We start from the raw sequence: 15,585 nt of genomic DNA, 5'->3' as shown, positions 1-15,585 counted from the left end.
CTGGCCACCGGGCCGCAACCATCGTCTAGTAGCCACTCCCTCGCGCACAAGTATACATAACCCGAATGAGCGTATGAGAGATTTCAGGCAATATTCCTTGCCGGGAAACACCACCAATGCAACAACAGCAGCAGAAAGATATACTCAGCCGTGAGTCCAGAGACCACAAGATTTAATAGAAATCATATCAGCCCTAGATAGATGAAGAAGACTTTCAATTAAGTGATCAGCATTTTGTACAAAATCATTTAGAATATGTCAGTTTTGCTTCCTAATCGATCATTAAGACGAGTCAAGGGTCGCGGATATAACTCACGCGTTCCATCAAACACTTGATGAGCATCTCTGAAAAAAATAACGATTCGGTGTGTGGTATTAACGCGGCATTGATCCATTTTTTTGCATAAAGGGTTTGGATCCATATAAGAAAAACTCAATCCCGGTCTCTTCCCACACGTACATCAGTGTCGACTTCAAACCAACTCCTTATTTGCTACTTTTCTTTCTTCTTCTCCATCTACTTCTACAAATCTCTCCCCCTAATTAAAAAAAAAAGGAATTATGCGATGGTTTTTTATTACACATGCGTATGCAAGTGAAGGCACAAAAGGACATCTTCGTGCATTGACACTGTGAGATTTTGTAGGACTACTGCCTACCAACTTTTCTAAAAGTTTAAGATGTTAGATGAAAGGCTGGTTTAATATTTAATTATTCAAACAGACACCATGAAAAAACATACACAACAATAGTAATTTCATCCGAGCGAGAGCTTACAATAACATCTTATCGATAACCAAACGTCGAATCATTAGAACCCTTCGTTGCAATAGTTTCGCTTGTGGCACAGATTTTAGGAGAACCATTTTTCACGGATCAACGTCTCGTTTAAACACGGACTAGTAGGTAGTATATGTCAATCACAATAGCGGCATCGGCCAATATCTCTAGACCCAACATATACTAGGAAAGTGTGAGATGTATCAAGCCATTCAAAGCTGCATAAGTATAGCATGGTGACATGAGGAATGGGGAGTTGAAATCCCCATTCAGAACCAGGAAGGATCTCATGGGTGCCGAGATCTTCCTTTCTAGATTTGCAGTGAACAGTAAGCAGCGGTCTGTCTGGTAAAGCATTGAACATTTTGACTTCAGCATATATCCTTCGATCTGCGGAGCCAGCTTGTGGGAAGGCAAGAATCATTACGAATATTACGGAAAGTTTGATGGACGAGCCCATTTTAGCAACCCTTTTTCGTTTCGGAATATGAATGCAGTGGAGCACGGTGCAGCGAGCAATTCAAGGAGAAGCTTCATCTGATTAGACGGGATATGACGAAATCCACCCAACTTTTACTGGAAAAGAAAAAGATTGCCCTCAATTATTTTATTACAATTTAATGTGGTGGTCCACAATTTATTTACTTCCTTTTTTTTTTGGGAAAAAATCACCAAAAATCTCAAACTTTGCCATTTGTGACACATTTACCCCAAACTTTTTTCGTGACACCAAAAACCCTGAACTTTGCTTTTTGTGACACATTTACCCCAATGTATTTAGTCCATGGGCATTTTCGTCTTTTTGCTTTTTCTTTTTTTTTCCTTTCCGCGAGGGGGCCTCGCCGGCGTCGCGAGGCGCCCATCGCCGGATCCGGCGAGGGGCCCTCGCCGCGCCGAGCGAGGCGGCCCTCGCCGCGGTCGGGCGAGGTTCGCCCTCGCCTGGCGAGCGAGGGCGGCCCTCGCTCGACTCGAGCGGCGTCGACCCTCGTCGACGTCCGGAGGTCGACCTCGCCCGATTCGGCGAGGGCCGCCCTCGCTCGCCCGGCGAGGCGGCCCTCGCCCGTCTCGCGAGGTCAGCCCTCGCCGGCATCGAGCGAGGCGGCCCTCGCTAGATCCCGAGGCGGCCCTCGCCGGCGTCGAGCGAGCGACCCTTGCTCGGCGTTGGCGAGGGTCGCCCTCGCTCGCCCCGGTGGTCGACCTCGCCGAGATCGGGCGAGGCTCGCCCTCGCTCGCCCGGCGAGGCGACCCTCGCCGGCCGCGCGAGGGCGGCCCTCGCCGACTCGAGCGAGGTCGACCCTCGTCGGCGTCGGGCGAGGGTCGACCTCGTTGGCGTCGGCGAGGGAGCCCTCGCCGTCGAGCGAGGGCGGCCCTCGCCGGATCCGGCGAGGGCGACCCTCGCCGGCGTCGGCGAGGGTCGCCGCCGCTGGGCGAGCGAGGCGGCCCTCGCCCGACTCGGCGAGGTCGACCCTCGCCGGGCGGCCTCGCTCGGCGTCGGCGAGGGTCGACCTCGCCGAGATCGGGCGAGGGCCGCCCTCGCTCGCCCGGGCGAGGGCGGACCTCGCCCGGCAGCCGGCAAGGGTCGCCCAGACTCGGGCGAGTCGACCCTCGCCCGACGCCGCCGAGGGTCGACCTCGCCCGAGTCGGGCGGGCCGCCTTCGCTCGCCCGAGGCGAGGCGAGGCCGACGCCGGCGAGGGCCGCCCTCACTCGACGCCGGCGAGGGGGACCCTCGCCGGAAAGGAAAAAAAAAAGAAAAAACAAAAAAGACGAAAATGGCCATGGACTAAATACATTGGGGTAAATGTGTCACAAAAAGCAAAGTTCGGGATTTTTGGTGTCACAAAAAAAAGTTCGAGGTAAATGTGTCACAGATGGCAAAGTTTGGGGATTTTGGTGGTTTTTTCCCTTTTTTCAATGCTTCTATTTTTATGTGGGATAAAGTTACCAAAAAGACAAAATTCCCGTGTATTATTCAAAGGCACTATTTTTTTAATGTTTAGATTTACTTCCATAAAAATTAGTTTTGTCAAAAAGAGAAATTTCCAAGAAACCTACTTGTCGATCAAATTTATGGATAAATTGTCAGGTAGAATCTAGAAATAATTTAACTAGACATTTTTTTAGCACAATCATTTGTTTGTAAACTTTCGCTTTTGTTGTGCATATCACCATCAAATCTTGTCTATTAGTCTTCTTATATATATATATATATATAAACTCCCTTCTCCTTCTGATACAAACTTCCTTTCAATGCTTTCTTAGATAACAACTAGGAAATGGATTATCAATATTACTATAAAAGTTCATAATGAATTTATTTTGAAAATAACAGCCCTTTTTGACAATGGTGCAAATCTTAATTGTATAAAAGAAGGTCTTATACCGACCAAATACTTTGAAAAAACTTAATCTGAACGTTTACGTTTATTAGAACTGGATTTATAAAGCATATGAAAGAAGTCTATAGGTTCAATGTCTCTGATATAATCGTAAAAATCAGAAAGTTCTACAAAGGTCTGTGTATATATATGATCAAATGAAGCAAAAAAAATTATTTAAGGAATTTCCAAAATAAAATTACAATTACATTCTCCAATATGAAACTCTAAAGATGAAATTTAATTAAATCAAAACATTGCATAAAATAAGAATTTTTTTTAAACTGCCAGTGAAATCTCATTATTTTAGATTAATAAAAATTAATATCATCTATAAAGTGTTAATGAAAAGAGATCAAGATATCTTGTCATGTATAATATTTTTAGTGTATTCTTACATATTTCTATAACATCTTACATACCTTGCGTAATAAAATCTCGCTAATAGTAAAGAAAAAAGATAAATTCTTTAATATAGTTAGTAAAGAAACTTGATATATATTTAAACTAAGGAAATTAAAAATAAAAAATTCACCAAGAAAGTCAACTTTTGAGATAATAGAGACAAGAATAAATAAGTTGCTATAAGAGCAATGATGAAATATAGACTTTTAAGTTTTTTACTATATCAAAGAATTACCCACCCATCGGTGGCCGCGTTGGTTTACGCTTAGTTTCTTTCACGAGAGGTCCTGGGTTCAAACTCGCCCATCGGTGATTTAAGTGGGGGGTCGTGGCGGTGGGATCTGCGCTAGCCCCCCTCGAGGACTAGTCGGACATCACCGCCGGTTTGAGCCCTAGCTCGCCGGCCGCGCAGACACCTCGATTATCAAAAAAAAAAAAAAGAATTATCATTTTTCCTTACTATTGACGAGATACTTTCACACAAAGCATGTAAAACGTTATAGGAATATTTAGGAATACACTAAAAAAATTATTTAATACACTAAAAAACAAAAACATATGAAATGTTTAATTATGGCAACTAGATAAAAAATAGAAATAAAAATATATATAAAAAGAAGAAGGAACGGAGCCATCGCTTTGTAATTGAATAATTGAGGGCTATTTTGTCTTTGTGATGTAAATGGGGCGGATTTAGTCATTTAAGGAGCGGAAATAACGCCACCACAATATCTATTTTTGTAAATTTTTTTCTTGACATCTATATATGTATGTGTGTCTACGTAAATTCACACTATTATATGGAAATAAGCCTTTTAATTGGTATAGCTAGCTATAACGATTGCTTGCTATGGAAAATTCATGTAGAACTCCAGCTATACATTCATTTATGGTGAATTTGAATTTGGGATTAATGAGAAACGTTGGAGAAGGAAGACGAACAATTGTTGAAGATGGGATATACAAATTGATTCAATTACTAGGACTAGATTATGCAAAGGCCAGAGATGATTTGGTTTGTTATAACATTATGTTGTGCATAGGTTACAAACTTTTTAGAATAATATGGCATTTCTAATCTGTTTCTACTAGTGGAAAAATGAAGAGATTGAAATTTTAGAATTGAAAGAGATAAATAAAGTAGTTTTTATGCTGTAAATTGCGCGTTGAAAAGTTATATACTACTTACTTTACCAAAAAAAAAATAAAGTAGTTTTTATATCTCAGTTATGGTTTTATTTCCTACGATATGTTAAGTTAAATTTAATTTTACAACATTACAGATTATGGCTCTTTTCGTTCTTGGAATGAAGTAAGGTGGAAACAGAATATTGGTTAAGTGAACATGCATCCAATCATTTGTCTGCGAATTAACTACTTCATGATTTGTGCCAGTTCGGCCAAATCGTATCACATAAAGTATAATTCAAGAAGAACATTGAAAGATCATATGTATCGTTATGCCATTTTGCATCATTGGTAGTCCTCTTTTATCAACCAGGATGCATTGCAAATAACCCAGTCAATCAGTTAATGTGCTGTGAAAGTTCCTGCAAAGCAATGCTCAAACAGTTGATCAGCTGGTGCATTGCCAAATCCCAACTGTCAAATGACCAAGCACAGATCGCGAGCATGTCGAGTTGTGATGATGAAACCATTCAGAAGAGATGTATAGATACTCGTTTCTTTAAAATGTAAATTATTCATTGCCACAGCAAGATAATTGCGATTTCCATAATTGCTGAAGACAATTTACTGAAGGCATCAGTGTTATGCATGTACAATGAATGGACACGTACTGGTGAAAATGACCTAGATTATGACTATTAGCACATCATAACAACAAGAAAACAAGTTCCTGAACAGCAGGAACATCCCTGACCTTCTTCAGAGTTTCCTCATTGGGTTGTTGATCCACCTTGATCGAAATCATCATCGACTGTCTATGTAGAGCGATCCTGTCGGCTTTCATGGAACTGATGTTCACGTTCGCCTCTCCCAAAATGCTTCCAATCTTCCCAATCAAACCTGGCTGATCGTCTGCTATGCAAAGCAATATGCTTCCTTCTAACTGGACACTTACTTCGAGACTCCCAATTTTTGTCAAATACGAAACTCCATCTCTTACCCGTCCCTCAACTTCAATCTCCCCGGACTTTGCTAAGGCACTGGCGAATGTGGATTCTGCATTGGCAATCTGAACCTGGATATACTCAAGAGGATACTCTGGTGAGCCATGCAAAGTCATTCGTTCTTCGGTAATTCTTAGTCCTCTTTGCTTAGCAACAGAATCTCCATTTACCCAGTTGACAATAACACTGGAAATAGGTTCAATCAGGCCCTTGATTATCCTCGTGCGGAGCAGTTTTGTGTCAAGTTGATCGGGTTCTCTAGCAGAAGCATATGTAACTTTTACTGTTTTCAGGCCACCTCTTCCTGCTATTAATTTAACGACAAATCTCCCTAACTTGTTCGCAAGATCAAGAAATGGATTCAACTCTGCAAGAACCTGAAACAAGAAAGCGCAATTACTGAGAGTGAGGCAAGTACCACAGTGCAGAAAAAGAAACTGCATGATGTAGAATTTCGCCGTTCTGCTGAAACTTAAAATGGTTAGCCATCTAAACAAGATGGACATTGTTAGTATGCTTATCATCTTTAAATATTATGATATCCAATGGCAAATAAAGAAAGGAACTCAAAGAGTTGATCCTTAACACAACAAATGAAGAAGGAAGGTGGTTAATTGGGACAAAAAGAGAACCTAATCAAGGAAGGGAAGTGGAGTTCAGATTCATCAAAGGGAGACTCACATGGTCTACCTCATAGTCAGAAGAGGATTGGTCGAGATGTTATTAATGTAGAGAGGACATTGTTACGGCAAGTAGACATGTACTACAAGTGCAAGAACACTTTCTACACAAACTGCACCGAAGTAGCAGTACATATCTTGCTCATAAAAAACACACGCAACTCTCGATTGTCAACCTGCTAGCCATGCATCAGTATCATGCACAGAAAACTACATATAACAACTCAAGCCAATCCAAATTCGAAGAGGGTCATCAGAAATGAAAAGAAAAGCATCTTCCAAAAAAGAGTTGAATGTAGCCAATAGCCTTCTTAAGTCAAATTATGTGACTTCTCATTTCTCTGCCAACAGCAAAAAAGCAAGAGAAAAAAGAACTGCATTGCATCAAAACCACATGAAGAGAGAGAGGGAGAGAGAGGCAGTTGGAACGCCATGGAGCATGAGAAGGAAAGCATATAACGAATGCTTTAGTGATACCTCTACAGCAACCATTGGTTCATTGACTACAGTAGCAGGAAGGTTTCGTTTTAAAGCTTTAATAACCGCTTCTGCAATTTCAATCCCAACTTCTTCCTGCACTTTACTTCCATTGTTAGTCAATATCATAATTTAAAATGTTCATACATACGTAAACTGAATTTATTTGACCGACCTGGGCTTCAAAAGTGCTTGCTCCAAGGTTAGGGGTTACAATAACATTCTCATGATGAATCAACTCACTGGATCTTACCAAAGGCTCCTCCAAAAGTACGTCGAGTGCTGCCTAACAATGAACCCCTTCAAATTCCTATGCGACACAAAAAGCAGTTCTTAGAGATGAAAGGAAAGTACCTGAGACACGGCTCCTGCATCGAGTGCCCTCACCAGAGAATCTTCATCAATCAATCCTCCATGGGCAACATTGAGGATTTGAACTCCTCTTTTCATCTTAGCAAAGGTCTCATCATTGAGCATCTTTCTTGTAGCAGGAGTAAGATGCATGTGTAAAGAGATGAAATCAGCTATTGTTATGGCCTTATCGAAGCTAACTAGCTCTACACCTATTGCGAGGGCAAGATACTCAGAGGCATATGGATCATATGCAATTACGTGCATTCCGAGACCTTTGGCACGGCGAGCAACTTCAGATCCAACCTCTCCAAAACCCATCACGGCCAAGGTCTTCCCTGAAAGGCATTTGCCCATATATTTCCTCCGTTGCCAATTACCTGCATTTAGCAGAGCATATACCTTAAAGAAAATTTGAAGATTTTGGCTGAAGATGCGAGTCAAAATCCTTAGTCATCGGTCACCGTGTTAATTCGTTATTTATTTACGTTGATACAGAGAAGTGCAGAACTTTACTTTGTCATTGTGCGTGTTCAAAAGTGACAGAAGATATTTAAGGAACAAAATGGCACACAGTATGCTACTTCATATACTTATGTCGTTTTTATAACCATTCAAATACTGGTGTATTGATGAATAGACAATCTACAAGGATATGGGTAAGTAACAATTTGCACATAATGTGATTATCAAACAACTAGAAAGCAGTTCGGCAAAAGAGGAAAAGAGAATTAAAAGAGGCAGATTGAATGTTATTAAACTGAAAAACAGAGAAGCTTTTACACATCACGTTATTGGTAAAAGATGCTTGTAGTTGGTGGCTGCTAGAATCTTCACATGAAGGGTGCCTTGATCATATTTTCAGAGGACAGCTTCATTGACTTTCACGATATCCAATGACTGCAAAAGCACATGATCTGCTGGTAGACGTTCTGAATTGGACTAGATCCTATATCATATACTAATCTTTCATGCTTAGATTCCCTAATCCAATGTCCCTTTCTTTCTGATTAGTTACTATGAATAAACCAGATCATATTGACCAATCTAGTATTCACATATTTCTTGATAAATCGTCGGCCTACACACTGTAATGTAGCAATGCCTTCCACAATCGAGATAAACAGATGATGATGCTCATTCCAGCTTAAAGATTCATCGGCAGAAATGGCATTTTTCTTAAGCATATTGACTAAGCATAAAAATAAGTAGTCAACCAAAGTAAGTTAAAAAGAGTCCCACGGAATTCAAATTCTATGGTTTGGATGCCTCTCAGTTAAGACAACTTTGCAGTGACTTCACAATATAAAGGGCAAAGCTCCCAATTATTGCTTAAGTATTTTTTAAATCAAACTTAGCCACATCTCAAACGATGGTTTCACACACGGAGTCCGTATTCGGTTTTCTTAAGTCTTAATCACGTGGACACACCTCCACCCCAAATTTATGCAAGCATTAGCACTTATTTTTACTGATAGAATTGATGAAATTTGATCTTATCTCATGGGCAAGTGACGACGTCAAGTTCCAGTAAAACTTCAAGAAAAAAGAGAACGAGGAAAAAATGGGACCAACCAAATTTGACGGAAATGGTTGCTCGGGCGATGTTCCTCGCCATGGCCGTCAAGAGCGCGATCGCATGCTCGGCGACCGCCGCCGTACTCGCGTTCGGCGCGTTCACCACCAGGCACCGGTTCTCGTTCGCCGCCGCCAAATCCACATTGTCGACGCCGAACCCCGCGATTCCGACCACCTTCAGCCTCCCGCGAGACAGCCGGAAGACTTCCTTGCCCACCTTCGTCTCGCTGCTCACGATCAGAGCCTCACAGAGCGCGGCCCTCCGGCTGAGCTCCTCGGGATCGAGATCGACGGAGTAGTCGACGACATCGGCGTGGCTCCGGAGGAGCTCGAGGCCCGCTTGTCCGAACTCCTCCGCCACCAGAACGGTGAGCTTCCCGCCTCTGTCGCCGTCGCCGCCGCCACCCTCCCGCGTTGCCATGCAGGGTCTCGCGGGGAGGAGGCTCCGGCAGCGATAGGAGGAGGAGGAGGAGGAGGAGGAGGGACAAGAAACCGCGAGAGGGAGAGAGCGTTTGGCGAGTTGGACCGGGATCATACAGGTCGCCATTTTTCTCGGCGAGCGATGGCTATCGTTCTCCAAAGCTAAGGAGATGGTTTAGATGGTGGAGCTTCGAAGGTGGGCTCTTAACGTGGCCATGGCGGTTTCGTCGAGGCGACGAGGATGAAGATGAAGATGAAGCTGAGGGGGAGTGTTCGTGGAAGAAGAGCAGGTGAAAGAGAAAGGGGAGGAGGGGAGGGAAGGACGAAGAAGAAACGGGGAGAGACAGATTCACGAATCAAATGCATGGACACTGGTTTATAATACTAGTCGGCGTGTCCAAGGGAGTTCAAAAGTAAGGTGGAATATATACATACATATATATATATATATATATATATATATTTATATGTAGACGTGAATTCATGTATTAAATTTGAAAAATTTATGAAATTTGAGTAATATTTTAGATTTTAGTGAGAAGGGTCCATTGTTTTTTTCCTTTTGTTGTTTATATGTTTGAAGAAACATAAGGGGGAGAGCTATCAATAGTCTAGAATTATGATACGAAATGTATTCGAGAGTTATAAACGTATTTAAAAGTGCATTCGATTCCTAACCATCTTGATGTTGGTTTCATTTCAACCTAAGCTTATTGAGAGCAGTAGAAGCGGCGATTATCGGCTGAAAAAAGAGGATGCTATCCAAATTTGAGCATGATGTAAATCGTAACTACGTCAAGAAACATATGGTATTTTTGTTGATAATTGATTGTATGCATGATTTGAATTAGGTGGATCGATCCAAAAAGAAATATTCTAATTTTTTTTATAAAAAAACTAGAAAAAAATCGAGTTTTTAGGTGAAATTTGTCCAAACTCTAATCTCAAACTGAATAATTCGGACACAATCGAAATTCCTATTAATGAATCATAGGCTTTATACAATCATGCATATAGGCACTCCTGAATATTCAAGTAGTTTTTTTTTTAAATATGCTCTCGTTCATTAAATGAGAATTTTGATTCGAATATTCGAGGTTTTGATTACTTGAATTTTTTACCTCTCGTTTTTATGACTTTCGTCATTCTATAAAAATTAAACTTCACCTATTATATTACTTTAATAAGAATATATGAATGATTACCTAAAGTTTTGATTAACTTTTTGTGATTTAATTTGAGGTTGAGGAGCTAATCCTATTTTACAAACTCATTTTCACTTACAATCCGAAGTTTTTATCTTCAACTTATGCTCCTCATATCAAGCCACACCCTCGGTAAATCGACAAAACTCATATTTGATTATTTGACTATGATCGAAATAATGCCCGATTTTGTAGACATCCAAACTATGTAAATTATTCACACCACCCGCTGCTCCATTAGGAATTGATTGCACAAATTCAAAAAGTTGTACGACTTTATCCCACTTCTGAAAATATTTAGGTCTCGTTTACGTTTACATCGTTTCGGACATGCACTGCTAATTTTTCCATGGATGATTTTATTTCGTTTTCGGTAATGAAAATTAAAAAAAAAAAAGAAAATTCAGTAAGAAGTAAAATGGGTCATGATATTTCTCAATTTTTTTATTTTCCCCTCAATCAAGCATATATATATATATATATATAATCCATATCACTTAATAAAAATAAGATGGAGGAAGCTGCTAATGAAATTTCATTAAAATTTTCAAAGATTAATAAATGCAAAAGAGGTGCGTATAGACCGAGCGCGTCTCCTCAGAAACTATGTTTGACTGAGCAGTACGTGTTTCTAGAAGTCTCCATCACATTTTTCTTGACAAGTTCGTAAGAGATACTTTAGGCAATAAATAACAGATAGAATCCGACCAAAAAAAAAAAAAACAGCTAGACAAGGAGCAAGGTATCTTAATTAAAAAATTTTGGTCCCGATTCTCTAATTTAATCTAGAGTTAATATCACAAAAATCCCCAAACTGATATACCTGTGATAAATTTATTATGAACTAATTTTTTTATCACAAAAAACCTCAAATTGATATATCTGTGATAAATTTACCCCAAACTAATATTATGACCTCCAAAAATCCAAAACCGGTACACTTGTGACAAATTTGCCCTCAGTTGAATTGTATTAATATTACAGAAAATCACAAATTGATAAGCATGTGAATAACTGGAGGGGGGGTAAAACCCAAAACCGGTACACCCGTCAACTGCCACATGTCATCTAACTTAGAAATTTGATGGTAAAATTTAATGAAAATTAACTAAGGGTAAATTTATCACAAGTGTACCAATTTGGAGTTTTTTGCGGTCAAAAAATTAATTTGGGGTAAATTTGTTACAGGTATACCAGTTTGAGATTTTTCGTGGTATTAACCCTTTAATCTAATAGAGTATGTATTATCACCTTGAGAATTCTTCTGTTGGACGCAATTTAGCTTCAAACTGGATATATAAACCAATTAATTTGGATCGTGTTCTCGCAATGTGAATTCCTTCGAGGCTCCAGCTAGTCTCGAACCGAAAATGTAACATCCGGTTAACTCCCGAACCTCGTCCATGGCGATGATGATTGGCCCGGTCAATGGCGAATGGCGACAACGCGACCGGTGGTCGTGTGGCCAGGTTCGGAATTACATTCGAGAACTATCTCTAATCTCATTTTCATGGCAAAAGATTGAACTTGCACCTTGCAAGACATCTTCATGTCATTTCTCGAGAAATTCTTTAATAATCAAATGGAATAATAGAGAAATAATAATATGGTCCCCATAAATTAGACCGTGGATCTGTGTTAGGATTGAAATATTCAAAGAGTCAAAGTTCCTACGACGGTCACATTTCCTGTACAGTGTCCCCAAACAGCACGCACAGAACAGGCCAAGGAGGGACTTAATTATTATTTTTTTAATTTCATAGTACATAAAATTAAACTTGGCAAAAGAAAATTATTATTTTTCTCTCTAACAACCCTACGTGTTGGACTTAATCTATGCTGGATTCGACGCCCGAAAAATAATTCCGAGAATGAAAGGAGCGAGAACGAATTCTCTACCTTTCAGATTCGATCGAAAGCAGGCCGTTTGCACCGGACTGATGGATTCTCGAGAATTTATTTCCTTATGTTCAGGAAATTACGTGTGATTGATAAAACCTTTAAAATGAGCAAGAACCACTTCTCTACCTTTCCGATTCGATCGAAAGCAGACCGTTCGCATCGAACTAATGAATTCTTGAGAATTTATTTCCTTATGTTCAGAAAATTACGTGTGATTTATAAAACTTTAAAAGGAGCGAGAACAACTTCTCTACCTTTCAAATTCGATCGAAAGCAGACCATTTGTATTGAACTAATGAATTCTCGAGAATTTATTTCCCTACGTTTAGGAAATTACATGTGATTGATAAAACCTTTGAAAGGAGCGAGAACGACTTCTGTACCTTTCAAATTCGATCGAAAGCAGACCGTTCGCACCGGACTGATGAATTCTCGAGAATTTATATCCTTACGTTCAGGAAATTACGCGTGATTGATAAAACCTTGAAGTGGATAGTACGACGTGCCGCAAGTCAAGAGAGAAGAATTCATCGATTTGAATTACATGATAGGATCATGAAAAGATGGACTAAGTCCAGACAATCTTGTTACGTGGGTAGGAATACTTCGAAGAAAAATGGGGCAATTCAAATTCGAATTTCACAAGAATCACTTCCTTAGACATGTTCCAATCCAATGCATTTGCAAGGCAGTTTCTTTCTCTCAAGGCAAGGAGAGACCTTGCCTCAGCTTTTTGACTTTCTCGGCATGCTGAGAAGTGAGTTGATGAACATTTCTATTATTATCTCACCAACCTCGCTAAGGTTGAGTTTAACAAAACCTTAAGCATTTCAAAAGCTTATTTAGGCTGTGTTCGTTTGCGGAAAAATATTATATTTTTCCCGGAAAATATTTTCCGCGTTTTCCGGTGTTCGGAGGCGGAAAATGTTTTCCGCGAGAAAACATTTTCCTTCCCCACCCCCAAATCCTTCATTGTTTTGAGGAAAATGATTTCCTCTTTTCATAAAGAGGAAATCATTTTCCCCAAATTGAAGGCAAAATTGCTCATGGGAGGGAAAATATTTTCCGTGGGAGAGGAAGTTGATCGCCGGTCACCACCGTTGGCCGCCGGTTCTTAGCCGCCCGCCGCCCGCCCGGCCACCGCCGCCGCCGCCGCCGCCCGCCCGCCGCCCGCCGCCCGCCGCCGCCGGTTCTGGTCGCCGGTGAAAAATATTTTCGAAACTTTTTCATATTGGTCGCACGAACACGAAAAATATGTTCGGGAAAACATTTTCCAGGAAAATGACTTCCGGAAAAATATTTTCCAAAAGGAGAATATTTTCCGCCAAACGAACGGAGCCTTAAAGAAGATGTTTCGAGTCAAAGCGGAGTAGGTAAAAGCAATTGAGCATTTGGCAAATTTTAATTGAAAAGTGCATTGTAAAGCAACTCTTATATAATTACGGCTTCGAAAAGACCGTGCTCCAAAAGTCCTTTGGTGTTTTTGTGATTGATTTAAGTTTTCTACTTTTTAATTTTTTTAAAAAAATTGGAAAAATCAATGACTGACTGCAATTTTTACAATTTGAATGTAAAAGTAACGTATAAACAATTTTTTGACGTAAAAATCATATTTCTTTTATGGTTGAAAGATCGAATTCAACAAACATTACAATGTATTAAAAAATTAATAAATGTCAAAGGAGTCACATGTGGACTCTTTTTCAATTAAACAGGGAATAATTTCATTATAATAAACATGGTTACGTATGGTCATGGAAGGAACGATGTTATCCTTCAAAATTGTAAGTATTTTTTTATTATTTACTGAACTCATAGATATTCAATAACAAACATGTGTCATGTTAGAAGATGCATTATTATTTGAAACACCAGCCCATGATTTACATTATTAGGGTCAAATATTTATCCATAATTGGGAACCAAATCAACTCTTGTGAAGTAGGTATCATTCAAGTCATTCTTCGTATATGATCATTTAAAGTCATTATCACTACTACAATTTCACTTGCTTTTTATACAGATAACTTGTTATATTCTTTAGAATCTTCAACTTCTTTTTTCAATACACTAAAGGCTTGCTCAATATCCTTAGTGAGAAATGGGCACGGTTGAACACTTCTTCATAACCTCTAAGACCTCGTTGAAACTCAAGCAAATAATATCCAACTTTCTTGTGTGGCCCCAAATAACTTATGGAACTTGAATATCAGCATCTGCTAAATAATATTTACCTACACGTGTAAATTTAAACCCCATACACATCATGTCTCTGAATGGCTTAATAGAAGTTATGAGCATCATAAACAGTGTCTCCCAACCGACCACAATATAAATAAATTTCATGTCAAATTTACACACAAGCAATACATTTGGAGCCGATATTCCTATTCGACCAATAAAACGAATTTAATCATTTGTAAGTATCACCGCTGGGATATGTGTACCATCCATAACTCTAATGCAATCCTAAAACAAAAAAGGCAAATATTAGTTACTTTATATTAGTCATACATTACTTTAAAATATAGATAAATTCTCAAAGTATTCTTGGTCTCTGAACTACCCAAAATTGTGTTGGAACAAACCCTTTCCCATGTTACATATTTTCTCCAAAACTAAATCGAAGCACCTTTTTTCTAGGATTGCATTGAAGCTATGAACATCATGCATATCCGTGATGGTATTTATGCACAATCAAATTCGTTTTATTGGTCAAAAAGGAACACCGACTCAAAATGTATCGGTTGTATCTAATTTTAACATAAAATTTATTTATATATGGGCAAGTTGGGAGGATACAACTCATGATAAGCATATTTTTCTATAAAACCCTTGGTCGACGTGATGTACAATTTACTATATATGTGTGTGTGTGCGTGACTCAATATATTGGTTGCATGTAATTTATTTAAGTTTGGGCCGATTGGGAAAGAACAGCTCCTGATTATCATATTTTCTTGGCCTTTGTAGCAGATTCCATGCGCCTGTGTAATCCTACTGTATTTCTTCCTAGCATGCACTAGGCCAAATCTTCTTGGGAATCCGAACAAAAAAAATCTTCTTGGGTACAATATAATTTTTTTACGCACAATATCCATTAGATTTCTCTGTATTCAGAGTTGACAGCTGCAATACTGAACCTACATAACCTGTATACCATTACTAAGGATGAAGAGGTATTAACTCAAGTTTTAAAGTGTGAGGCGTGGAATCTGCAATATGGTGAAAAAACAAATCCATGATCCGTAAAAGAGCATAGTTGTCTGGCTTTTTATC

At 39.6% G+C, this 15,585-nt stretch overlaps 1 protein-coding gene across 1 annotated transcript; it reads right to left on the bottom strand.

The window, feature by feature from the left end:
- Positions 1-5,290: 5,290 nt before the first annotated feature.
- Positions 5,291-9,555, bottom strand: LOC130137138 (D-3-phosphoglycerate dehydrogenase 3, chloroplastic-like). The gene is made up of 5 exons (XM_056307901.1): positions 8,777-9,555; positions 7,205-7,581; positions 7,026-7,136; positions 6,851-6,946; positions 5,291-6,070 (listed from the first exon to the last, which is right to left on the bottom strand). Exons 1-5 carry the CDS (start codon positions 9,324-9,326, stop codon positions 5,396-5,398), a joined length of 1,809 nt encoding a protein of 602 aa, XP_056163876.1. The 5' UTR covers positions 9,327-9,555; the 3' UTR covers positions 5,291-5,395.
- Positions 9,556-15,585: the final 6,030 nt, after the last annotated feature.

Source organism: Syzygium oleosum, unplaced genomic scaffold (genome assembly GCF_021117445.2).
Source record: "Syzygium oleosum isolate NSW1041296 unplaced genomic scaffold, Sole_v2.1 Sole_v2.62, whole genome shotgun sequence".
Taxonomy (NCBI): domain Eukaryota; kingdom Viridiplantae; phylum Streptophyta; class Magnoliopsida; order Myrtales; family Myrtaceae; genus Syzygium; species Syzygium oleosum.
Note: the sequence above shows the minus strand (reverse complement) of the source record. Positions and strands in the feature narration are given on the sequence as shown.

What these genes read in the sequence shown, in the direction of transcription:
- LOC130137138 (XM_056307901.1), bottom strand. Translation starts at nt 9,326, where the DNA reads ATGGCGACCTGTATGATCCCGGTCCAACTCGCCAAACGCTCTCTCCCT. An exon ending in ATGCAGGAGCCGTGTCTCAG is followed by an intron (nt 7,137 to 7,204) that starts GTACTTTCCTTT and finishes GTTCATTGTTAG; the next exon opens with GCAGCACTCGACGTACTTTT. An exon ending in CAAGCACTTTTGAAGCCCAG is followed by an intron (nt 6,947 to 7,025) that starts GTCGGTCAAATA and finishes AGTAAAGTGCAG; the next exon opens with GAAGAAGTTGGGATTGAAAT.